General features: G+C 45.6%; 1 protein-coding gene and 1 non-coding gene across 5 annotated transcripts in view; one reads left to right on the plus strand and one right to left on the minus strand.

Moving 5' to 3' along the window:
• The window catches only part of FMNL3 (formin like 3), a 54,653-nt gene extending 31,935 nt beyond the window's left edge, over positions 1-22,718 (minus strand). For 2 of the 4 annotated variants that reach the window (XM_036866994.1, XM_036866992.1), the window contains exon 1: positions 22,345-22,470. In XM_036866994.1, the coding sequence (XP_036722889.1) occupies positions 22,345-22,470 (126 nt within the window). Of the gene's footprint in view, positions 1-21,379; positions 21,462-22,344 lie in introns of those variants that run through there. The other 2 variants (XM_036866991.1, XM_036866995.1) reach the window with 2 other exon arrangements.
• On the plus strand, positions 16,663-16,769 carry LOC118902949. The gene has a single exon (XR_005021659.1). It is a non-coding gene; the product is annotated as a U6 spliceosomal RNA (small nuclear RNA).
• Positions 22,719-25,144: the final 2,426 nt, after the last annotated feature.

Genomic DNA, 25,144 nt, shown 5'->3' on the forward strand with positions numbered 1-25,144 from the left:
GAAAGGCAGGCCGTGGAACTTACCCAGGGTCACACAGCCAGTATGCGATAGAGCTGAGATTTGAATCCAGGTCTGACCCTGAGTTTGTATTCCCATACAATGCCTCTTCTGAGACAACCAATTGTTTTAGCCCTTCTCTGAACCTTTTCAAACTGCATGCATCCTTCAGGATCAATACGATCAATGCTCCTCATGAAGCCCCCTCCAAACAACCCATACCTCTGCACACTCCTTCCCCTGAACTTCTGTGGGGCTTCCTGCCCTTGCTTCCCATCCACAATTATATTCAATCATTCCTTCAATACTAGCGTCTTCTAGGCATCATACACTGTGCCAGCTGGAAGTCCTACTTTGCCTTGCGATAACTCTTGTATATTTACCAAAAAAGGGAAAACTATGGCTTATAAACGTCTACCCTGGGCCAAGCACTATGCTAGATCTTTTAATTATAAGATTTCACAAAAAAAATTACTGCACGCTCATATTACTACTCACATTCTGTATTATTTCCTGAACTAGACTGTAAGCTTTGTGAGGGCATAGACTTTCCTTGACCACACCTGTTCCTAGAGAAGGATGTCTGACACACAGAAAAAGCTTAATAGGTGCTGTGAGCTGCCTGTGTGGATGGCAGAGGCCGGCTGGGGGCAGCACTCCATCTCACCCAGTGTACCAGCTGGGGGCCCGGCTCGGGCTTTCTAGGAGTCTCATAAACCCAGGAGCTTATTATCAAAACATAAAACTTAATGAGTCCCTTCCTACATCCAGACTACATGTGGGAGGGGCATGACTCCTGCTTTATGCCCCAGCATGGGCTCACATCTGTCACCAGTCATGTCAGCTGGGGAGAGGCACTACAAGTCCTTCGTCTCTCCTTGCTTTTTCAATTGCTCTCAAATGGAGGTCCATCTCAGTGCCTCAGTGCTCCTCTCCTCTTTGGCGAGGAATCGTAAAGACCCCAGTCTGCTCTTGATCCACAAGCCACCCTCCCAACATTGTCCCTCCTCATGACTTTAAGGCCAGAGCTCGACACAGAGGTTATAACTGCCCACACCCTACCCCATCTTTGAATGCCCCAGCTTTTTTACATCTCATTTGATTGTCCAGCTAGAAAAACACCTCTTTGGAAGTAGCCTTCTGAGAGTTCCCACCCCAGAGAGACCCTAAATCTTGTCTGCTTCTCTCAATGTCTGGTGTCCTAGGTGCCATATTCACTCAGGGCCACAGATGGGGAGGAAAACATTACTGAGCGTCTCTTATATGCCAGGCACTTTTCTCACAAAATCTCACTTACTGTTCTTAATAACCAGTGGAGGTAAGTGGTATTATGCCTGTTTAACTGGTGAGAGAATTAAGAATCTGAGACCAACTGGCTCAAAGTCATACAGAAAGTGGCAGAACCCAGATTCAAACCCAGATATGTGGCCTCCAATAGAACTTTTGCCAGGGCATGGCTTTTTCCACCATACCCTGCCATCTCCTTACAAAGAAATCAAATCTCCATTTCTAACTTGGGAAGGTCCACCTGTATTTGTCTGACTGGCTTTGGTTGATCATTAAATGGTGCCTCCCTGTCCAGCAAGACTGGGTGAAACTAGCTGAACGAGGTATGTGTGCCGAACACCTGAAGTTCAAGGCTTCTGTCTCAGAGTAAGAGGGACACCGTGCAGAGCAAAAAGACAAGGGAACTCCCCTCTTGGACATCACAAGGTGACAATTCCCTCATACCTGAACGGCATTTTAAACATTCAGAGAGCTATAAATAACAGCATGGGCTTTGGAACAGAGAGGACCTAGATTTGAATCCTGGTACTTTTCATGAGACAGTGGGAAAGTTACTAGCCTTCTCTGAATCTCAGTTTCTTCATCTATAAAATGTGAATCATAATCTCTACCTCCTATAAGAATTAAGTGAAGGGGCGAAAGAATGAAAAGGAGTTTGCACGGTGCCTGGCCCAGGAGAAGGGCTCTATAAATGGTAACTGGGAGGAGCTACTCCAAGGAGTTGCAGGTGACTCAAAGACAGCTTCTAAGCACATACATAAAACATAATTTCACAGTACTTTAAAATGCATAAAAGAGAGAGTATATACATGTAGCTGAAGAGTATAGGTTAAATATATTTATTTATACGCTTATTAATTCTCTAGGTTAGAGCAGTTGCACACACGCCCCTCCGAAAGGTAAGACTGCAAACACCAACAGCCACCCAGAGGATTCACAGGAAAGCTGGGACCAGAATCTGGGGGGACAGAATTGAGGCACTGACTAACTAAGGTGCTCTGCTGAGTGATCTGGGACAATTCCTCTAACCTTTGGGATGGGATTTTGCAAAGAAAGTTGTTTTTCGTGTTCCGCCTTATCTCAAGTCCCTCATCTCCCCGTTGTCTCCCAACTTCTGCAGGTTAAACCCGCCGTCTGCAAACCTGAGGTTTGATCTACCACAAATCTCTGTTTTCGGCCCCCTCAGCTAACTACTCTTCTCAACAACTGTTTCTCTCCTTGTGACCTTGCATAAGTCTCAGGAGTTGTCCCTCCCAGTCCCTGAAGGGCTGTGCTGTCTGTGGGAATAGAGAGAGAGGCATGAGAATGTTTTGGCTCCAAATTTTATTTGACCCGTAGACACCAATGACTCTCAAATATGCATTTCTACCTCAAGCTAGAAATCTGGGTATCATCCTGAATTCCTCCCTTTTCCCTTATCTCTACCTTTCCAATGTCAAATCTAATCCATCACTGAGTCCCCAAATTTAATCTTTTAAACTATTTATTGAGTCTGTCCTATCATCTCCACCATGCAAACCAGCTCTGGTTCAGGCTCCCAGCATCATCACCACACTACAAGGCCTCCCAACTCGGCTGCCCACCTCCAATTCTGATTCCCCTCCCACGGCTGCCACACTGACCCACTCACACCTCAAAATCTGACCATGCCACTCTCCAACAAAAAGCATGATGTATGGTCCATCCGCATGGCATTCAAAGCCCTCCTTACTACTCTAGCCATCCCCACCCCGCCACCACTGTCTGCCTTACACCTTACACTCCAAGAGCCCCGAGCAGCTGTGGGAGGATTCTCTGAATACATCACTCTGTCTCACCCTGATGCCGCCACTCTACCTACTTTCTCTTCCACACTTTTCTCCAACTCCTAATTATCCCTTTAGGCAGCAGAGATTTCCTCCTACAAGCAGTATTCCCCAAGCCCTTCCCTGTGCTCCCCAGATGCTCCTGCATGTCTACACCATTGTGCTCCCCAAGCTGAAGACTGCAATTAGACGTTCAATGTGTTTGTCTTCCCCTCCAGACTGAACTCCTAGGGGCAGACACTGTCTCAGTCATCTTGATTTCTCTGGCATTTAACACAATCCTAAGTGCTCAATAAGTGCTTGCTGAGCGAATGAACACCATGCTGCACTCGGGAGTCTCTGAGGGCTGGTATTGCATTCCTCTCCCTTCCTTGTCTCCAGGCAAGGAAGATGACACCTGCGCCATTCTCAGTTCGCAGCCTCCAGAGGCCCTCCAGAGTCCTGAGTAAATTTTCACCTCGCCATAGGATAAGGCTGGAATAACCTCTTTGCTCTCTCACCTCCAAGACAGTTAGAAGCAGCTAGTAGTGCTTTTACAACATTATGACACCATTTGACATTTCCCTACAGGCATCTGTAGGCAACAAGTACTAGATGGTTTCTTTACAATTCTTAGAGAGAATCAACTGAGAAGCCAAATGCCACCCAATACTGTCTGGCTGGTTACCCTTCAATTCCTGAGGTTTTGCTCACAACTTTTAACAAGGGTATTCGGGGGAAATGACAGATAAACGCTTTGGGAGCTCACCAGGCCCTGCTGCCCCGTAAAAGCATAAGAGATTCTTAATTCCTTACATACGATGCCAGCAGTAATTAGCCAAGCCCAAAGGGAGCAATTGATAGTTGCTATTGCACTATCAATCTGGAAATCATGCCAGATGCATCAGAAAATAATCTGTAGACGTGAGCACTTTACAAGGGACTCACCAAGTGCCCTGACTGCCAAGGGCCTGAGGATAATGAGTGTTTGTGTGAGGCTGATTCTGCTGAGCGGCAAGTAAAAACAAAATAACCACAACCATTAACAAGAAGTCTGTCCAAAGTAAGGGGCCCAAGCATACTCTGGACACAGAAGGTTCAAACTAAGATGCTCTTTCCCACTTAGCTATCTTTCGTCCATCAATTCTAGAACATTGTCTGGGCCTCATTCTGAGGCTGGTTTTGAGGGGAAGGGAGTCTGTGATCCCTTCAATCTGCAAATGAACCCACATAACAGTGGCCACCACCACCCCAGAGTTCAGTACAGTCCCAGGAGCAGAGGTCTGGACCTCAGTAGCCCTATGTTGCCTATTCTGGCCTTGGTAAGTTCCCCAGTCCAGAAGACTCTTAAAGGCCGATCCTTCCATGGCTGTACTAGAGACAAAATGTGCTAAAGGATAGGCCAAGGGCTACGTTAGTTCCTGGAGATCCTAAGGCCCATGCAGAGGTCATGACAAGGCCAACATGGAGTAGGAAAGCAAGGTGACTAATATGTGGTGTGCAATTTAGTGATTTTACAACTTTGAGGTACACAGAACCAGTCTCTTACCCATCAATAATAATCCATATTTCTTGAATATTTTCGCTGGACTCCTTAATACCAGACCCCTGACTTTAAGAGGTTAGTGGTCTTAGAATATTTCAACTTAAAATTTATTGAGCACCCACTATGCCAGACACTGCCCTGGATCCTTTATATATGTTATTTAATCCTCACCAAATCCCTAGAAGTCAAGTATTCTTATCCTGATTATACAGATAAAGAAAACAGAGGCTTGAGAAAGTTACAGCACTGGCCCAAGGTCACAGAACTAATAAATGGCAGAGGCGGGATTCAAATCCAAATCCATTGAGCCCCAAAGCCCCTGAAAAAGGCCTGGTGAGCAGCAGTCACAGGCAGAAGGAACCCCTGCACTCCTTGCAGCTTCCCAGGCCAGACTTCTTACTCCTCCTCTAGCCAAGAACACACGGTGACTTCAGGAAATCTTGAGAGGATCAGGCTTGAGGAGCCCTGGAAAGACAAGTATCTATTTACAGTTAATCAGCACCCTGCCCAGCCCTGCAGACAGTTCTGACAAGTGGAGCCGGGAAGAGGCAACCACAGGCCCTGACTGGGCCCACCTGGGCTAGGAACCAGCCAGGCCCCCCGATGAGCACGGACCTAACCCTGCCCTGCTCAGAGAGCCCCTGTCCTGAGGGACTCTCGGGAGCTGGGGTCCAGAGTCCACAGAAAGTTGTCTTCACTATTTCACTTTTCTCCTGTACTTCAACCCCTCAAACTGCCACTTCATTAAAATAGTGCCCCTCTTACTCTCCACCCCTTTACCTTCTTTTTCTTCATGGCACTTATCCCTACTCAACATTCTATGACAGACCTGTATATGTGTTTATTGTTGTCCCCAACAAAAACGTGAACACTGTGGGGCAAGTCCCTTTGTCTCTTTTGTTCACTGTGGGATCCCTAATGTCTAAAACACAGAGTAAACACTCAATACATTTGTGTTGAATGAATAAATGAGTGATCACTCAATCAAACATTTAAAAACTCTACTTCCTTCCAAGTGGGTTATATGAGAGGCAAGACTGAATAATGCCAACCTCCCAGGAAGCGCCATCAAACCTGTTGTTGGACCCTAACTTCCCTTCAAAATATCTCCCTAAAGCTCACCCCCAGGCCCAAAAACCCTAACTCACTGCAGAGCAGGTACTCAAGGGAGAAAATGGAGCAGCGCTTAGGGAGGAGACACATTTCTGCTCCAGTTAAATACAGCCCAGGACCCCTGCAAATTAAAAGCTCCCTCTTTACTGAATCCACTCAGCTTTAGTTATAGGTCACACTTTTTATTTTTGTAACCAGCCAACCCACCAAATTATAGGCTCAGACCATGGACAGGCACGCCAAACACTGGGGCCAGCCTAGCAGAGGCACTGCCCTTTCTGGCCTGAGGAGGGTGTAGGAAGGAGGGGTGAACACCAGTCAAACCTGAAAGAGCAGAGGCCATGATCACTCTGCTGGGCAGAGTTGACTGAGGAGCCCGGTCTCACTCAGGCCAACGTGGTGCCCAGAGGGAAGCCAGATTCCAGGGCTCTCCACACGGCAGACACAGTGAACTCTTAACACTATAAAGCAGATCGGGTCACTCCCCAAACTCCTTATCAAGGCTGATAAGGTTCCATAACCTGAGCCCTGCTCACCTTTCTTCTGCCTTCCCCGACTCTCTTTAGCATCCCTGCTGACCAATCTGGCATTCCTTCAGTTCCTCGAATGTGCAAAGTTCTTTCCCATCCTAAGGTTTACTCTCTCTTCCTAGAAAACCTCTCACCCAGATCTTTACACATGGCTATGAGGATGAATGGGGGATGGGGGGCAGGAAGGTGGAGCTGGGTCTGCAAGACTGGAGTAGAGAGACCACTAAGGAGTCTACTACAATGGACCAGGCAAGAGATGAGGATCCTCTACCCCAGCAGGTGGGGCTCCTGGCTGTCCTTCATATACCTGGCTAATTCTTCCTCTTTCATCCCCTCCCACACTGCTCTGGCCTTCAGTCTCCTCTCTCCTGATCCACACCTGTCCCCTGTAAGACCTGACACAGTCCATGTCTTCCTGAGAGCACTGCCTGATTAGCAATCCCACGCCACGCTAATCCTTCCCTAACCCTCTAGTCCTTCTGTGCTTGGAGCTGTGTGGCACCTCATCACTTCATGATCTCACTTGGTCTTCACAAAAACATGTGATTGGGCAAGACAAATAACCCCATGTTATGGATAAAATAACTGAGGCACATAGAGAGCCTCATGGATAATCTGAGGACACCCACTTGTTTTAATTCTCTAGTTGTTCAAAGTACAGTTCTATTTTGTCTCTCCAACTTGCACTATCTTCTATTTCTTTGGTATTCTCCAAAGCACTCGAGAAAGTGCTGTATATACAGTAGGCACCTAAGACCTGTTTCCTTAATAAATCAAGAAAGGAAGGAAAATGAATGAAAGTAGAAAGTCTCTCAGAGATTCCAAGGCTGCCTCTGGCCTTCATTTAGAGGGGAGCCTTGGTTATACTCTCTCGTAACAACCTGTTCTTTGCCTCCCGAGGACATATAACTTGTAGTTAAGTATTTATTTGTTTAATATCTGCATTCCCATAAACTCCATGAAAGCAGAGGTGATATTTTTCACCACTGTATACCCAGTGCTATCACTGGCACACAGTAAATAAAAAAGGAAATACTTGTTGAATAGTGAAAGTCCTAGTGGGATAGCTGGGATTCAAACCCAAGTCTGGCTGACTCCAAAGCCCAAATCTTCCCACCACACCTCTTAGCAAAGGAAGACTTGTTCTACTTTCCCTGTATTCTGCCGTAATGTACACAATCCCCACCAAAGCAGTACTGAAGGCGGGCGGGGGACGGGGGGTGGGGGGGGTACAGGGGATGGGGGGGTGGGGGCGGGTGGTGACCCTGGAAAGAGAAAGAGATTGTGGTTAAGGATGTGGGTTTTGGAGTCAAACTGCTTGGATTCAAATTCTGACGTCACCACCTACTAGCTGTGTGATCCCAGGTGAGCTATTTAACCTTCCTGGACCTCCATTTCCTCATCTATAAAATGGAGATAATTATAACTACTTCATAGTTATGGTGATTAAATGAGATAATGTGTATAAAGAGCTTTGCCAGATGCTTGGCATACCATTAGCATGCAATGAACAGCATCTGTGAAAATGATTAACTATCCATATTTCTGGGAGACAAGAATTTAGAGAACATAGTTTCCTTGGGGGTTGGGGCTGCTGAACTGACTTAACTTTGAGAAGCTTAGCTGCAGTGAAGCCCAGAGCTCGTTTATTCTCTTTGCTGACTTCACCTGCTAAACTGAGGCTGGAGGTGCAGCTTTCACTAGCCTAGAAATGAAACAGGCTAAAAATATACAACTTGGCTGTGTCTGGGAGACCAAGGTTGGGCCTACATTTAAGAATTTAAAATATAGCCTCAGGGCATAAGGGCATCTCTTAGGATTCTTTCTACTATGAAAACTAGTGCCAAGCTCAGTACAGGGCAGGGAATGACCTCACTGGTGTCCTTTCTCCCTGCTGCTCTCTTCTTTTGGGTCAGCGCAGAGAGTAAGAGAGAGGAGCTTTCTTTTCTGCAATAGAAGTTGAGTCCTCCTCCCCTATTTTTATTCCTCCTTTTCCCTTAAAGGAGTAACAAATACATGGGTACATATTGTTAAAAAATTAATCAACTCAAAAGCTTATAGAATAAAAAAGGAGTCACTGTTCGGCCCCCAACCCTATCCATCCCCCTCCGTAGGTCACCACAAGGACTAACAGCTTGGTGTTGACTGTTCCAGGCCTTTTTTCTAAACATTTACATACAAACATGTGGCTTTATAAAGCATTATACATACTCTTCTTTTAATTCCCTTTTTAGACGATTATATTTATACATACACACACACACACAAAAACACACACACACACACACATCTTCGAGATTCCCATCAGCCGCAACCATTTATTGAGTGCCTAGCCGGTGCCAGGCATTTGGCTGGACAGTGATAAGCATACAGAAAGTCTCCACCCTCATGGAGTCAATAGTCTGGGGAGACAGATAATAAGCAAGTAATTAAACAAATAATTTTAAAATGGAAAATAATACAAAAGCAGTTAAAAGGATGCTAAGAGAATAATAAAGAAGAGAGGCCTCTCTGAGAGGTGGCATTATTAAAACTGAGCCCTGAAGCACAAACTAGATTGAGCCATTTGAAGATCCAGGGACAAGGCATTCCAGGAGAGGAAACAGCTTGTGCAAAGGCCCTGAGACAAGAAAGGAACTTGTCCTGAACTAAAGGAAGGCTAATGTGGAGGTTGGCAATCAGGAGCGTGAGTAAGGTTAAAGAAGTCAGCAGGAGCCAAATAATGCAGTCTTAAGGGCCAAGGCCAGGAGTTTGCTTTTTTTTTTTTTAGTGCAAAAGGAAGCCATTAAAGATTTCTAGGTAGGAAAATGATGCTATTTGACTTATATTTTAAATTTGGCTGTTTTGCAAAGAATGGCTGGGAGAATGGAGAAAGGAGCAGTAGAGGAAATTGGGAGGCCAATTGTTTGGATGTAATACAAGCCAGAGTTGACATCGGCTTGGACTGAGGCAGTGGCAGTAGAGAAGAGAGAATGGGTAGATCTGAGACATATTTTGGAGATGGAATTGGCAGAGTACTAGACTGAGTATGGAGAAGGAAGAAGGAAAAATTAAGGATAACTCTCAGTAGTTGCCTGGAGTAACCAGATGAATGGAAGAGAAACAGATATGGACAAGAAATGGACAATCAGGTTTTTCCCAGGTGTTTACTGTTAAACAATGCAGCCCTGAGGATCCTTTCCATGCACATTTGTGCCCATGTATAAACAGTTCTGTAGGACAGTTTCCTGGGAGTGAGATGACCAAGTTAAAGGGTATGCACATTTGAAACTGGTGGACCCTATAAAATGTCTTCTAAAATGTCTGTACCAAATTACACTACCACTAATGGTGTATTAATGTACCACTAATGACAACCACAGACATTGTCAATCTTTAAAAATTTGCCCAGATGATTAGTATAAAAGTGTATCATTGAAATGTTCATTTCCTTGATTTCTAATGAGGTTAACAGTTTTTTATTTAACTTTTAATTACATAACTGACATATAAATACATTCTCCTTGTAAGAAATGTTAACATTATAGATAAAGCTAAATTCCCTTTGACTTTCCTGTTCCTCTTATTATGATTCCTTCCCTACATTTCAGAGGTAATCATTGTTATTAGATTTACTTGTATTCTTCCAGAAGTTTTTCTAGGCATTTTAAAATATATATATATAATCAAGGATTAAGCATCTTTTAGAAGTTGTGGACTTCCCTGGTGGCACAGTGGTTAAGAATCCACCTGCCAATGCAGGGGACATGGGTTCAATCCCTGGTCCAGGAAGATCCCACGTGCCGCGGAGCAGCTAAGCCTGCGAGCCACAACTACTGAGCCCACACGCCACAACTACTGAAGCCTGCGAGCTGCAACTACTGAAGCCCGCACGCCTAGAGCCCATGCTCCGCAACAAGAAGCCACCGCAGTGAGAAGCCCGTGCACTGCAACGAAGAGTAGCCCCTGCTCGCCACAACTAGAGAAAGCCTGTACATAGCAACAAAGATCCAACACAGCCAAAAAAAAAAAAAAAAAAAGTTTTATTTCTAGCAGTCCTTTTAGCATTAACAAAAAATCTAACCAAAAATTTTTACTTAAGGCCTCTCTAAGTGACATCTAAGCTGAGGCCTTCTCAAGGTTACTTAACCCCTCTGAGCCCTGTTTTCATCACCTGTAAAACAGAAATAAAAACTGCATTCAAAAAGATACATGCACCCCACTGTTCATTGCAGCACTATTTACAATAGCCAAGGCATGGAGACACCCTAAATGTCCATCAACGGAGGAATGGATAAAGAAGATGTGGTACATATATACAATGGAATACTACTCAGCCATAGAAAGGAACGAAATAGTGCTATTAGCAGAGATGTGAATAGACCTAGAGACTGTCATACAGAGCGAAGTAAGTCAGAAAGAGAAAAATATCGTATAATATCACTTATATGTGGAATATAGAAAAATGGTACAGATGAACAATTGCAAAGCAGAAATAGAGACACATATGTAGAAAACAAACTTATGTATACCAAGGGGGGAAGGGGGAGTGGGATGAATTGGGAGATTGGGATTTACATATATACACTAGTATGTATAAAATAGATAACTAATGAGAACCTACTGTATAGCACAGGAAACTCTACTCAATGCTCTGTGGTGCAAAATGGGAAGGAAATCTAAAAAACAGGAGATATATGTATATGTATATGTATATGTATAACTGATTCACTTTGTTGTACAGCAGAAACACAACACTGTAAAGCAACTATACTCCAATAAAAATTAATTAAAAAAAGTAAAATAACTGCCTTACAGTATTGTTGTCAAGTTTAATGAGATAATACATGTAAAAGCATGTGGCATATACCCGACAAATGCTGAATTCTCTTTCCTTAACCTACACAAGTTAAATCTAGGCATTTGGTGGAGACCAGAAACTGAGCCATTCCTATAAGGATGAGATGGGAGACTCTACCCATAAAAAAACAACATTTTTAATGTTGTTCTGAAAAAAACTTTTTTTCATAATAAAGCCCCCAAAAGATCTGAATTTTTCTTCAAAAATTTTGGTATGAAATATTCTGAGCAGTCAAAAAAAATATAGGTAATTTTTGTTTGTCTGTTTGTTTGTAAGGTAGAAAGCAAAAGGATTTAAGCATAGAAGTAACTGCTAGAGACTGGATGTCGAAGTCCTCTTTAAGGCACACCCTGGGAAGCCACAACTGCCTGGATTTTCCCAGAGACCTTAGGCCTGCTGGAGAGAGTTGCGGCTTTGGGCAGATAGTACCTCAAAACATAGGATATGACTTAACCTTTGGGCTTCACTGCAAGGATGCCACTGGTTCCCCTGGCTTGTCAAAGTACATCCTGTCATCCCTACCTGGATGTTCCTGGAGGCTGAGGGTCTGGCTCAAAGGGGAAGACCTCACCACAAAGTGTCCTTAGTCAAAGTTAAATTAAGGCATCGGGCTTCCCTGGTGGTGCAGTGGTTAAGAATCTGCCTGCCAATGCAGAGGACACAGGTTTGAGCCCTGGTCCGGGAGAATCCCACATGCCGCGGAGCAGCTAAGCCCGTGCACCACAACTACTGAAGCCCACACACCTAGAGCCCATTCTCCACATGAAGAGAAGCCACCACAATGAGAAGACTGAGCACCGCAATGAAGAGTACCCCCCACTAGCCACAACTAGAGAAAGCCCTTGTGCAGCAACAAAGACCCAACTCAGCCAAAAATAAATAAATGAATAAATAAATAAATTTATTTTTTAAATAATTAATTAATTAATTAATTAAGGCATCATCAGAAAATCTACAAACAACAAATGCTGGAGCGGGTGTGGAGAAAAGGGAACCCTCTTGCACTGTTGGTGGGAATGTAAATTGATACAGCCATTATGGAAAACAGTATGGAGGTTCCTTAAAAAACTAAAACTGGAATTACCATATGACCCAGCAATCCCACTACTGGGCATATACCCAGAGAAAACCATAATTCAAAAAGACACATGCACCCCAATGTTCACTGCAGCACTATTTACAATAGCCAGGTCATGGAAGCAACCTAAATGCCCATCGACAGACGAATGGATAAGGAAGATGTGGTACATATACACAATGGAACATTACTCAGCCATAAAAAGAAACGAAATTGGGTCATTTGTAGAAATGTGGATGGATCTAGAGACTGTCATACAGAGTGAAGTAAGTCAGAAAGAGAAAAACAAATATCGTATATTAACGCATATATGTGGAATATAGAAAAATGGTACAGATGAACCGGTTTGCAATGCAGAAATAGAGACACAGATGTAGAGAACAAACGTATGGACACACCAAGGGGGGAAGCGGGGCGGGGTGGGGGGGATGAATTGGGAGATTAGGATTAACATATATACACTAATATGTATAAAATAGATAATTAATAAGAACCTGCTGTATAAAAAATAAATTAATTAAATTTTTTTTTTAAAGTTAAATTAAGATGTCCAAGGGCCAGAGTATCTCCCTCTGAATGGCAGTCAACCAAGTTTCAACAAGCTCTCTTTTTTGGAACCACCAAGAGGCATCATTTTATCTGAACTGATAGCCCTTTTGTAAGGGCTCCATTCCCCTTACAAAAATATTGAGTACTGTTTGTGTCAAGGAGCTCCTGCAGTGGCTTCTCCTCGCCCAGCTCTCCCTTCCCATTCCTCTAGGCTGAAAGCCAGCGATTCCCTAGCAGATCCAAGAACGGGTTTTAAACCCCCAAAGGACTGTATGTGTGCACAGAATTAGGGGTCACAAGTTTAATCAGATTTTCAAAAGAGTCTTTTACTCAAAAGATCCAGAAGCACTGTCTAAAAAGCTCTCAAACATATTCCCAACCTAAAAGAACGCTTACCCTGGCTTGAGGAGCTGATGGGGTTAGTAAAGGTCAGCAGTGAAGTGTGTATTCCCCAAACTGCTCCTTGACAAGTTTTAGGGTACAGCCCACAGTACAGAAGGAACCAGGGAATCAGTCCTTAAACCTACAGACAGAGGTAATAAAAAGATGGAGGTCCACCTCTTGCTTGGAGGTGTAAAAGGAAATGGGAAAACCAAGAAAGCACCAAAAACTGTTGCTCTGCCTTTACTTTTACTGCTCTTAAAGCTTCATCCCCAACTGGGACACAAGACAACAGAGGTACAGAAGAAACTCCAGGGACTTCCCTGGTGGTGCAGTGGTTAAGAATCCACCTGCCAATGCAGGGGACATGGGTTCGAGCCCTGGTCCAGGAAGATCCCACATGCCGCGGAGCAGCTAAGCCCGTGCGCCACAACTACTGAGCCTGCCCTCTAGAGCCCGCGACCCACAACTACTGAGCCCACATGCCTAGAGCTCGTGCTCCGCAACAAGAGAAGCCACTGCAATGAGAAGGCCGTGCATTGCAACAAAGAGTAGCCCCCGCTCGTTGCAACTAGAGAAAGCCTGCACGCAGCAACAGACCCAACGCAGCCAAAAATAAATAAATAAAATAAATTTATAAAACAAAAAAAAGAAAATCCAAAAAAGAGGGGATATATGTATACGTATAGCTGATTCACCTTGCCGTACAGTAGAAACTAACACAACATTGTAAAGCAACTATACTCCAATAAAAATTTTTTAAAAAAACAAAAAACACCGGGCTTCCCTGGTGGCACAGTGGTTAAGAATCCGCCTGCCAATGCAAGGGACATGGGTTCGAGCCCTGGTCCAGGAAGATCCCACATGCCGTGGAGCAACTAAGCCCGTGCACCACAACTACTAAGCCTGCGCTCTAGAGCCCATGAGCCACAACTACTGAACCCACGTGCCACAACTACTGAAGCCCGCACGCCTAGAGCCTGTGCTCCGCAACAAGAGAAGCCACTGCAATGAGAAGCCCACGCACTGCAACGAAGAGTAGCCCCCGCTTGCCGCAACTAGAGAAAGCCCGCGCATAGCAACGAAGACCCAATGCAGCCAAAAATAAATAAATAAATAAATTTTTAAAAAACCAAAAAAACAGAGTTATCCAAAAAAAAAAAAAAAAAAAAAGACAACAGAGGTACAGATTAGTAGAAGATAATTCTCAGCAGAAGTGCTATCAGCATTTTGGGTAAGATCATTCTTTACTGTGTGGGACTGACCCAAACGCTGTAGGATGGTTAACATCCCCAGCCCTTGGGCACTAAATGTCAGAAGCAACTCCCCCCTCCCCACTCCAAGTCAGTGTGATAACCAAAAATCCTCACTTGCCAAAAGCTCCCTTCTGGGACAGTACCTCCCCAAGCTGAAAACCACTTTAACTGATGGGAATAGGGGTGGTATACAGTGGGTAATGTATATGCCACAAACATTTAATTGTAGAACCTTTATAAACTATTTTCATTACGTTGTCTACTTTAAACATCTTCAAAACCCTGTAAAGTAGATATTATCATCACCAATTTCATGAGGATGAAATTGGCTCAGAAAAGTTATAGACTTTGCCTAAGGTCATCAGCTGGGGGAAAAGAAAAAAAAAAAAAAAAAAGCCTATCAAGCTGGACCAGAACCCAAGTCTTCTGATTCCAAAACTGATGTTTTTTCTTTCAAAACATCCTAAGCCTGCAAGAGTCTCAAACCAGCTACTTCCTTCCAGGACAGCTTTTTTTTTTAAGGTTTCACGGGAAATACTGGGAAGATCTAGGGACTGGCTCTCCAGCTCCCTGCAAGGAAACTGGTAAAAACTGAGCAGAAACTAACTCTGCTCTAAACTGTAGCTAGTCCTTAAAACAAGATAACCATCTCCGAAAGTACCCAAACACAAGGCTCATGCCCAGCTCTTAGAGATGGGATGAGCAATTGGAGGAGGGCTATGACGCTCTCTAGTCTAGATCTGAGTAGAAATGAGCAAGCAGGGGAAGAAGAGAGTATATTCCTTCCCCGTTAATGTTTTTAGGGACCCAGAGGCAGGACCACCAGCCCATCCAGCCCTGTCAATAACCTGAGTGAGGGTGAGAAGGTGGTAAAAGAGATGGGGAGGAAACGAGGAAAGAGATGAGGACAAGAATTGAACCATCGCGAGCATACAACAGCCTAAATCCTTCCTCTACTTGCAAAATTTGTCACATAAATAATTCTGATATGCCCTCGTGGTTCTGAACATTGTTTAGAACACCCTTCAAGTACCTCAAAGTACTTTATAAACTGAGAAGAGTATGCATATTAGTAAAGGGGGTGGGGGAAACTGCTCCGCCAAAACCCTATCCAGGTCCTCCCCTACCCACCACACAAACTTCCAACCCACACCTTCGTTGTAAAGTGATGGAAGACAGAAAGCATTAAGAGATTCTGGAAAGAGGATTCTGAAAGATGAAAACAGAAGAAGTAGAGAGGAGTGTGGGAGGCACAGACAGAGTATTTCAAGGACAGAGAGGCAGCCTAATACCTTTTTATCTTTCTTGGGGGACTCACTCTCCCATGGAAGGAAAACAAGATAGAAAAATGTGGCTCTGCTGAGGGAGGCAGAGAGACTGGAAATGGGAACTCAGGGATTCTAGCTGCCTAGTTCATCTCTATTCTGGAAGCCTCTTCTTCATGGATGACAACCTCGAAACCCTTCAGTTCCCATGTGGTGCTATTCAAAGAGGGGGCCCTAGAGTACCCAGCAAGGAGCAGGGGGCGGGGGCTGTGTAGAGACAGCACCCTCTCTTATCTTCAAAGAAAAAGGTCCTTCCTCTTCTCTGAAGTGCATTTCCGAACTGGAATGAACCCCCGGCCTTTCCCTGGCGCTGCTTCAGCTCAGCGCAGACTTAGGAGAAACATTCCCCAGAATGGAGGTGACCAGCCTGGCTGAGCAGATAACACGCTGACTTCAGGCCGCCAGCACTGCTGTCCCCTGGGCTGACTACAGTCAGCTCTGGGGCAGATTCTTTGGTCTCGACCACGGAACTGGGGCCCTGGCTCCGACCAGCCTTCCCAGGCAACCCCAGGGGCAGGGGAGGATCTGTGGTCTCATTTCCTCTCCACCTTGGCTTCTTTTTTCACTTCACTGAAGACTAGCTATTTCCACCACGACCAGTTCCTGTTCTCACCAGCTGCAGCGGTTGTTTCCCCACAGACAGAGCTATGAAGCACTGGTGTGGCTGCCACCTGGACTGTTCCAGCTGCAGAAACAGACCCAATAAGTCCTGAGCTAAAGGGCTTTTTCATCCCAGATAAAATAGCAGGGAGAAGAAATTAAGGGGCAGGAAGCAATTCCAAGAACTCTCCAGTGGATACACTGTTATCCATTTCATTATTATTTTAATCTAACATAATAGTTATATATGCTCTTTCATATATGAAAAATATTTTATAATGAACAAGTGTGGAAACATATACATTTATTACATAGAAATATGTATGTATAATAAATCCCCAGCAGAGAGCTAAGAACACATAAAAAAGATGGCCAAGTGCTCGCTTCGGCAGCACATATACTAAAATTGGAACGATACAGAGAAGATTAGCAGGGCCCCTGCGCAAGGATGATACGCAAATTCGTGACGCGTTCCATATTTTTAAAGATGTTTAAAAAAAAAAAAAAAAAGATGGCCAAAACACTTATGATGAAATGTTAAAAGAAATACAAATTAAAACAAAATACCATTGCTCACTAATTAAACTGGCAAAGGTGTTCAAAGTTAAACCATTCAGTAATGGTTAGCTTATGGAGAAAGGGAGACACACTATCAGTGGAAAAGACAACTGGTACAACTTTTTTAGAAGGCATACTTCTCAAAGGCCTTTAAAAGCAATTTATCCCAAGGAAATAATCAGACTATGCACAGAAAATTCATCACAGTGTTAATTACAGTAGCAAAAAGCAGAGACAGAGAGAAATATAAGGCAGTAATAAAATATATAAGTACATCAAAACGTTAACAGTAAATGGAGAGATTACAGGTTATTTTAATGCTCTTCTTCATACTTTTCCATATGTTTTATACTTTTCATACTTTTTACTTCTAAATTTGCTTAATAAATATGTCTCATTTTCATAATCAGGAGAAAAGAAGCTATCCTCAATCCTCCAACCTCCCTTTAAGGACACTCACATGAACTACTCTCTTTTTAAAAAAACATTTGTAAATATGTATTTAGGACCTTAAAAACATTATATCCTACAATCTAGGAAGTTCAATTTTGGGTTTCTATCCCAAGGAAAACTCTAACTATTGAAAAGGTACACCAAGATGTTCATCACAGCATTGTTTATGATGGCAAACAGAGGCAAACAACCTAAATGTCCAACAATAGGAGGAGAGTTAAGTAAACAATGGTACATTCACTTGATGGACCATTGTACAAGCATTTAAAAATGTTTACAGTGACTATCCTGGGAAAACTAATGAAATAACAAAAGCAAAAAAAAAAAAAAAAGCCATGTTGGATAAATATATGTGTGTGTGTATACATACACACACACACACACACACGTTACTGTCACAACACTGTACAAAACCCTGTGCAGAGGGCTTCCCTGATGGCGCAGTGGTTAAGAATCTGCCTGCCAATGCAGGGGACACTGGTTCAAGCCCTGGTCTGGGAAGATCCCACATGCCGTGGAGCAACTAAGCCCGTGCGCCACAACTACTGAGCCTGCGCTCTAGAGCCCGCAAGCCACAACTGCTGAAGCCCGTGCACCTAGAGCTTGTGCTCTGCAACAAGAGAAGCCACTGCAATGAGAAGCCCACGCACTGCAACAAAGAGTAGCCCCTGCTCTCGGCAACTAGAGAAACCCCGCGCGCAGCAACAAAGACCCAACGCAGCCAAAAATAAATAAATAAAATTAATTTAAAAAAAAAACTCTATGCAGAGACAAAAACATGAAAAGTTTTAAAACACATTGTCTCCATCTGCTAAAGGAATGGAGAAAATATGGACTTTTTCCTTCAACCTAAATCTTCAATCTTTTCTTCTTTCTAAATTCCCCAAACTTGTTTTTAGAGAATGAATATTACTTTAAGAGAAAAAAGGAAAAAAGCTGAGTTTCCCTTTGAGCCATGAAAACATTCCCAAATCACAAGGAGTCCACTGCATCAGTTCCATCTCCCTCCCACCTACCCCTACACCTCCCCAATCTAAAGCAGGGTCATATGGGAAAGTCAAGGAATGAGGTTTCTCTGTGCCCTAGGGTCTTCTCAGTGGGGTCTCTAAACAAGGGGGTTGCTCTGACAGCTGTCAAGGGCCCTTACCCTCCCCCAAGTCCTATCCCAGCCTGAACTAATTCACCACAATCCCCAGGGCTGGGAAAAACATTTCCACCATGGCGATTTGGAACTTGATATTTAGTCCAAGTTTTTCCCAGCCCCTTTCTATGTCAAAGGAGGCCTCTCAAAGCCTCTTGACAACTAGCACCCAGGCCAGCTTAGCTCCCACATCAACGCTACACTTATAGCAAAACCCCAAGTCATCAGTCTACCAGGGAAATGTGAAAGGAGGGGCCACGGCAGGGACAGCCTGTCACACAGCCCCACCCTCATGCCCTGAGAGCCTCCTCTTGAGGGATATCCAGGGCTTTTTCTGGCATTAGAACCTTTAGACTTCGTTTCAAATCTGTAGTAAGCCAGTAAACAGAAAAATCAGGGTGCAAACAGAGCAAAGGCAGACAGCTATCCTTTTAAAGTCATTAAAGCCCTCTGCCTCCCCTCTCTATCTAAGGAAAGGCCAGTACTGGCCAGCATACTAGCTTCTGAGCAACTAAGGTAGTAGACTAGTCGGGACCAAAACACAGAGGGGGGCTTTACCGGACCAGAGATCGGCTCTCATCCTGGTATTAATAAAGAGGAGCTCCAATAACTGACCATCCTAAACTTCTCAGTCCTCAACAGAATAGGGGCTGCTGCCAAGACAGGGGGTAAGGAAGGATCCCAAGGAAACAGTGTAACACAGCAGCTTCACAACCTTTTTAGTATCAGGGCACACCTAGAAAATACTATTTGCACAGTACACAGGGTAAATGGTGGAAGCTGATCCAGCCAGACGGGACCAATCTGGGACCTGAGCTGCTGCCAGGGCTGAGGGGATCAGTATCCCAGCATACCAGTAGGAAAGCCCTGGATTAGGGCACTGGGCTGGGGTAGGACTATGTCCTGCACAAATCACCTCATGGCTTCAGACCTCGAGTTCTCCAACCTCGGCTGACAGGCTGTGGGTCAGATCATGTGTCTGCACCAGAAAGCTGGGAGCCTGTGGTCTTGACTCAGCAATGATACAACTTCCCCAGCCAGGGTGCTTTTCAGGGGGGGTTTCCATAGATACATTGGGACTGGGGAAGCCCTTCATGTGACAGCAGCAGCATATCCTGAGTCTGGCTATACAGAATGGGGTAACTGGTTTCATCAGATCTCTGAACTTAAAATACCTTTTTGGGAATACAAGTGATCTCAGATCTGAGTCACTGCTGAGAGTTACACATTTAAAAACTACCATTTACCAAGCATACAGTAGATGCCAGACTCTGCTAACTAAGTACTTAACTTCTAGTTTCATTAAATTCACACAATAACCTCATGTGGCAAATACTATTATTATCCTCATTTATAAGAGGAAACTGGGACTCAAAGAGATTAAGTAACTTGATTGAGGTCAAACACTTTTCTAACTGGAGACTGTGAGGAGCCAGTATTTGAGCCCACTTTGACTTGAAAATCCATATGCTTAACCAGGACACCAGTACATCACTTCAGCAAAACCAACAAATAGCTTGTCCATAAACCAAATCAATCTGGGGAAGAAAATGGTGTAAAAGCAACAACCTGTCTGACTCTTTTACACAATCAAGATAAGAAACTAATCTATACTGAGTACCTACTGGGTGCCAAGCACCTTATATACACACCTCACTTAATTCTCAAAATCCCACCAGGATGGGAATCATTAGCCTCATTGTACAGATGAGCAAACTTTGGCTCAGAGAGGTTAAGACGATTGCTAAGACAGAGCTCCTGCTTTTTCTACTGTACTATGCTTCTCCTGACTGTCAGGAAATATATCTGAGCCTGTTCCAGGGTCAAACATCCAATAGCCAGTACTGTTCCCAAAGGACAGTGGAAAGGACATGTTTTAGGAACAGAGGAAAGAGGGATCTTTAAGAGTCCCTAGTGAAGAACTCAAATCCCCAAGAAAGCATGATTTCCCTGTGTTGGAAAACTGGGTAAAATCTCCTCCTTTCCTAAGACAGCTAACTAGCCCTGGCCTGCCCTGTTCCAACTCCCCGTCAGCAGCGGCTCAGGCACACAGTAACAAGACCAAAACAAAACCCACGAGGAAACAAATCAAAACTTTATGCTGAAAGTTAGGCTTGCAAGTGGGTGGTACAGTCCCCGGTTTGACCTAGGCTCTCTGGCTAGTAATCAGGATACCATACGCATTTTGTAAATATTAAGCCATTAATCTGCCAACTAAACAAATGTGTCAACCAAACTCCAGTGAGGACATGACCAACTCTGGTTCTGAGCTCTCACAACACACAGCCTGGTAGCCCCTACCTAAGGCAGCCCCCTACCCAGTCCACCTCTGAACATCCCTTTACATCCCTTTTTCTCCAATTTCTGTAGCTACCTCATGCCACTCCATGGGGGTTTTCACACCCCCACTGGAGGGCAGATTCCCTCCCACTCTTTTCCCCCAACAGTTGAGCTCTTGTTTGCAAGGGCATCAAGTCCCAGGCTCTCCTCAACCTCTGAGATGGCCACAGCACATTAGTAATCACTGACTCACCCCATCCCCCTGAGGATGCTGGAGGAAATGCAGAGGGCCACAAGACATGTGGCCCAGATCCCTTCGGCCCTTCACAGAGCTGATGGGCAGATAGGTGCCAGCTTCCCCTTGGAACCCCGTGAACCCTCTCTGATCTGGCTATGGTGCCAGTGGGGTGATGTCAGGCTCTGCACCATCGGAGAGGCCAGGATCTCTAGACAGCTTCACTGGTGCCAACAGATCTAATCTTCCTATTCCAAAGCAGATGAAATCCAATAAGGCTGCTAAGTCACAACTTAACCCTCTTCACAGGCAAAGGCAAAGTCAGCCCTTCAGGCCATAGTAACAATAACGGCAGCATTAACACTGCCTCTTAGAGAGTTCTTTGAGGAACTGGGAACTATTTCCCCAAGTTTCTCTAAGATTTACCTCTGTTAGCAAACGTTCCTTCACCTAGCTCACTTTCTTTCTCCAAAACTTCATTTTTAGCTCCGACATATTCTCTGCCTCCATCTCAGTGATACCAGCTCAGATGCTCTCTGTCCACAGAGCCACCGACATCAATGTCCAGTTCCCACATCAAAGAAGAATCCCAAAGTCAGCTCTAAAAACTCATCCATACAGATCATTTAGGAACCTACAGAAAGACTAAAAAGAAGCACAGGCAAAAAATACAAACCAGCCACTAGGGCTTAACATAAAAGGGGTGGGGGGGGAGGCAGGATGGTTTGTGTATTGTTTCAATTGGAAAAATACACTAGTGAAATGGCTTATCCACATGTTCAGCTCTTTTAGGCAAACCCACTGTAACTTTGCAGGATGCCTGCAGGCCGTTCTGAAAATAAGTAGAATGGCATCACTCTTTATTCCACCCCCTTCACGAGCTGCCAGTCCCCCTCCATTCCCCCTCCTCTCCCCCCAAACATCTGGTCTGGGCTGGGAGTAGGACCCACTCCCTGGAAAGCCTCCATGTTAACACGAGAGGCGGTCTCCCCAGTCAGAGAACCCGGACTTAGGCTGGGGAGTGGACCGGCCCTGAGCTTCTGAATTCCCCCGCACCAGCCAGAGGTTTAGGAATGAGAATCCTAGGGACCTGCGGAGACTGTCAGGGAAGTGAGGAGAAGTGCGAAGGGCGGCAGAAGGGGGAGGGCAGAGGAAGAAGTCTGGATCCTGGGGCGGTCCCGGGCTGGGGACCCCTCCTCCTAAGTGTCCAGCGGTTGAGGCGTCGGTCGGGAGGTCCCCGACGGGGCTGCTCAGAGGTTCCTGGGAAGGCGCTGGGGGCCGAGACCCATCGGGGGCCCTGACTGAAGGGGTGGGCCGGACCAAGGAACCCACCCGGGGCGCTGGGACCTGCGGGGCGGTAGGAGGGGGAAGGGACTAGGCTCAGCTCTCACCAGCACCAAGGCGAACCTCTCTTCCAGCTCACAGGGCTCAGGCATCGGCATTTTGCCGGGCGGCGGCAGCAGCGAGACAGAGGGAGGCTCGCCCTGGCCGCCCTCGGCGCTCTCCAGGTTGCCCATAGCGGCGGGGCCCCCTCGGGGGCCTCAGCCCCCCACCTCCACGCCCGGGGGTCTTTGGCGCGGCCGTTCGGACCCGACTCCTCCCTCAGCGCCGGCTACCCCAGTCCCGACTCCTTCGCCGGGTCGGGGGCTTCTCGGGGTCCGGCAGGAGGCGGCGCAGCGGACAGCGGCACCGAAGCGACAGGAACCACGGCCACGGCTCTGGCTCACACCCGCCGCCTCGCCGCTCTCGGCGCGCCGCCCCGGCGCTGCCCCTCCCCGCCCCCCGCGTTCTTTCCCTCCCCTCCCCACCTCGCTTCCTCCCACCCACTCCCGGCCGGGACTCCCGCTTCCCCCCCGAGCGCCGACTGCAGCCGCGCGCCTCGCGCCCCATTCATGCAGGCCCCGCCTCTCGCCCACGGGCCTCTCGGACGGCCCGCCCCGCCCTGCCCCCGCCTGCGCCCGATTGACTGCCGCAACTGCCAATCACAGCGCCTCCAGCCCCCGGCTGCCTCGCGCCTGGCGCTTGGCGCGCCCTGGCGGCCCTGGTGCGTATCTAATCACCGCAGTTGCTGAGGGCGTGAGGTGTCGGCTTGGACGCGGGAAACGGCCCTTTTCCAGAACAGCTCATAATGTGTACAAATAAGTAAGATATAGGGTACAGTGTGAAAAGATAACGACAAGAGAAGTAGAAACAACTGGGATGCTCAGAAGTGGGAGAGAGACCACATCTGTTAAAGAGTCATGGTAAGGGAGATCATATTTGAACCGGGCATTTAGGGACGGGGAATACCTTAACTGACAGAGACAGGTGAAAAGGCATTTAGGAGGAGAGGATCTTACCAACGTTCAGGGGTTGATCTAGTTGGAGGTGAAAATGGAGGGGCAGGAGAAGAATGCTGTTCTGGACTAGGTCTGCTGGGTGGGTCATCATTTATGATGTGATGGACATCTGTTGTTTCTGCCGGCCAAATCTACATCCCTCTTCTTCAAGTGATAGCACCCCATTTCCTTTTAGGGAACTACATTCCCCTGTTCTCAGTCTACGTAGAGCTGAACTTCACCCCCATCCCAGGAAGCCCCATGACCCAGGCCTGGCCAGTCACAGTATTTTCTTGCTCTACCTTTAGAGACTGTTTTAGGGATTGACACTTGACCCAAGCCAGAATATAAAACTCATTTCTAAGGCTTTCACTGGAATAATCAGGAAAGAGGCACTCTCTTCCCATTAAGGCTGCTGAATTGTGAGAATGTAAATCTGGAGTTGCTGGTAGCCATCATGCCATTACCCGTAACACCTCAAGCCTGTTTGAGAATGAAGTCAATGCAGAGGAAAGCGAAGCTAAGAGATAGAGAGTTCTAATAGCATGCTGAGAACCTGACTCCAACCATTTTCATTCATTTATTCAACAAATATTTACTGAAAAGTTCATTATAGGTCAGATACTGTTTTAGGCATTGAAGATACATCTGTGAACAAAAAAAGGTATACAGGGAATTCCCTGGTGGCCCAGTGGTTGGGACTCTGTGCTTCCACTGCTGGGGGCCAGGGTTTGATCCCTGGTTGGGGAACTAGGATCCTGCAAGCCGCGCTGCACGGCCGAAGGAAAAAAAAAAGAAAAGAAAAAAAAAGGCATACATCTTGCTCTCCTGGAATTTACATTCTGGGTAGGAGAAGAGGTAAACAATAAACTAAATAAGTAAAATGTACAGATGTTAGTGATCCATGTTAATAAAAATAAAATTGAAAGGGGATAGAGGTGGAAGGGGGTTACAATTTTAAATAGGACGATCAGAGCAGACCTCACTATTAAGATAACATTTAGATAAAGATCTGAAGAAAGTGAGGAATTAAGCCATGTGACTATCTGGAGGAAGAATGATCCAAACAGAGGGAATGATGGGTACATACTATGCCTGATGTGTTAGAGGAACAGAAAGGAGGCCAATGTGGCTGGAGTGCATTGAGCAAGGGAAAGAGTAGTAAAAGATGAGGTCAGAAAGGTAACGAGAAGCCATATTGTGCAGGGCATTGTAGGCTGTTGCAATGACTTTGGTTTTTCTCTAAGTAGGATCAGTAGCCATTGGAAGATTTTGAGCAGAGGAGTGACATGATCTAACTTATGTTTTAAAGGATCTTCTGGCTCTTGCATGGAAAATAAACTGAATAGAGGCATGGGCAGGAAGACCAGTTAGGTTAGGTGAGAGATGATGGTGATTTGGAGTGAGGTAGTAGCTGTACAGGTAGAGAGAAATGGTCAGATTTTCAATGGATTGAAAGTAGAGCCAATAGAATTATTTGACAGTTTGGAATGTGGAGGGCGAATGAAAGTTAACTCCAAAGCATTTGACCTGAGCAACTGGGAGAGTGGAGTTTTCATTAACTGAAATGGAGAAAGATTGTGGGAGGAGTAGATTTGGTGAGGGACAGCCAGAAAGGGAAGATCAGGAACAGTGTTTTGGCCATGTTGAGCTTGATTTGCTGATCGGACATCCAAGTAGAGTTAGCCACTAGGCATTTGGATATGTATGAGACTGGAGATCCAGGCTGGCAATATCAATTTAAAAATCATCAGGGGGTACTTCCCTGGTGGCGCAGTGGTTAAGAATCTGCCTGCCGATGCAGGGACACGGGTTCGATCCCTGGTCCAGGAAGATCCCACATGCCGTGGAGCAACTAAGCCCATGAGCCACA

The sequence above is a fragment of the Balaenoptera musculus genome, chromosome 10 (assembly GCF_009873245.2).
Source record: "Balaenoptera musculus isolate JJ_BM4_2016_0621 chromosome 10, mBalMus1.pri.v3, whole genome shotgun sequence".
NCBI lineage: Eukaryota > Metazoa > Chordata > Mammalia > Artiodactyla > Balaenopteridae > Balaenoptera > Balaenoptera musculus.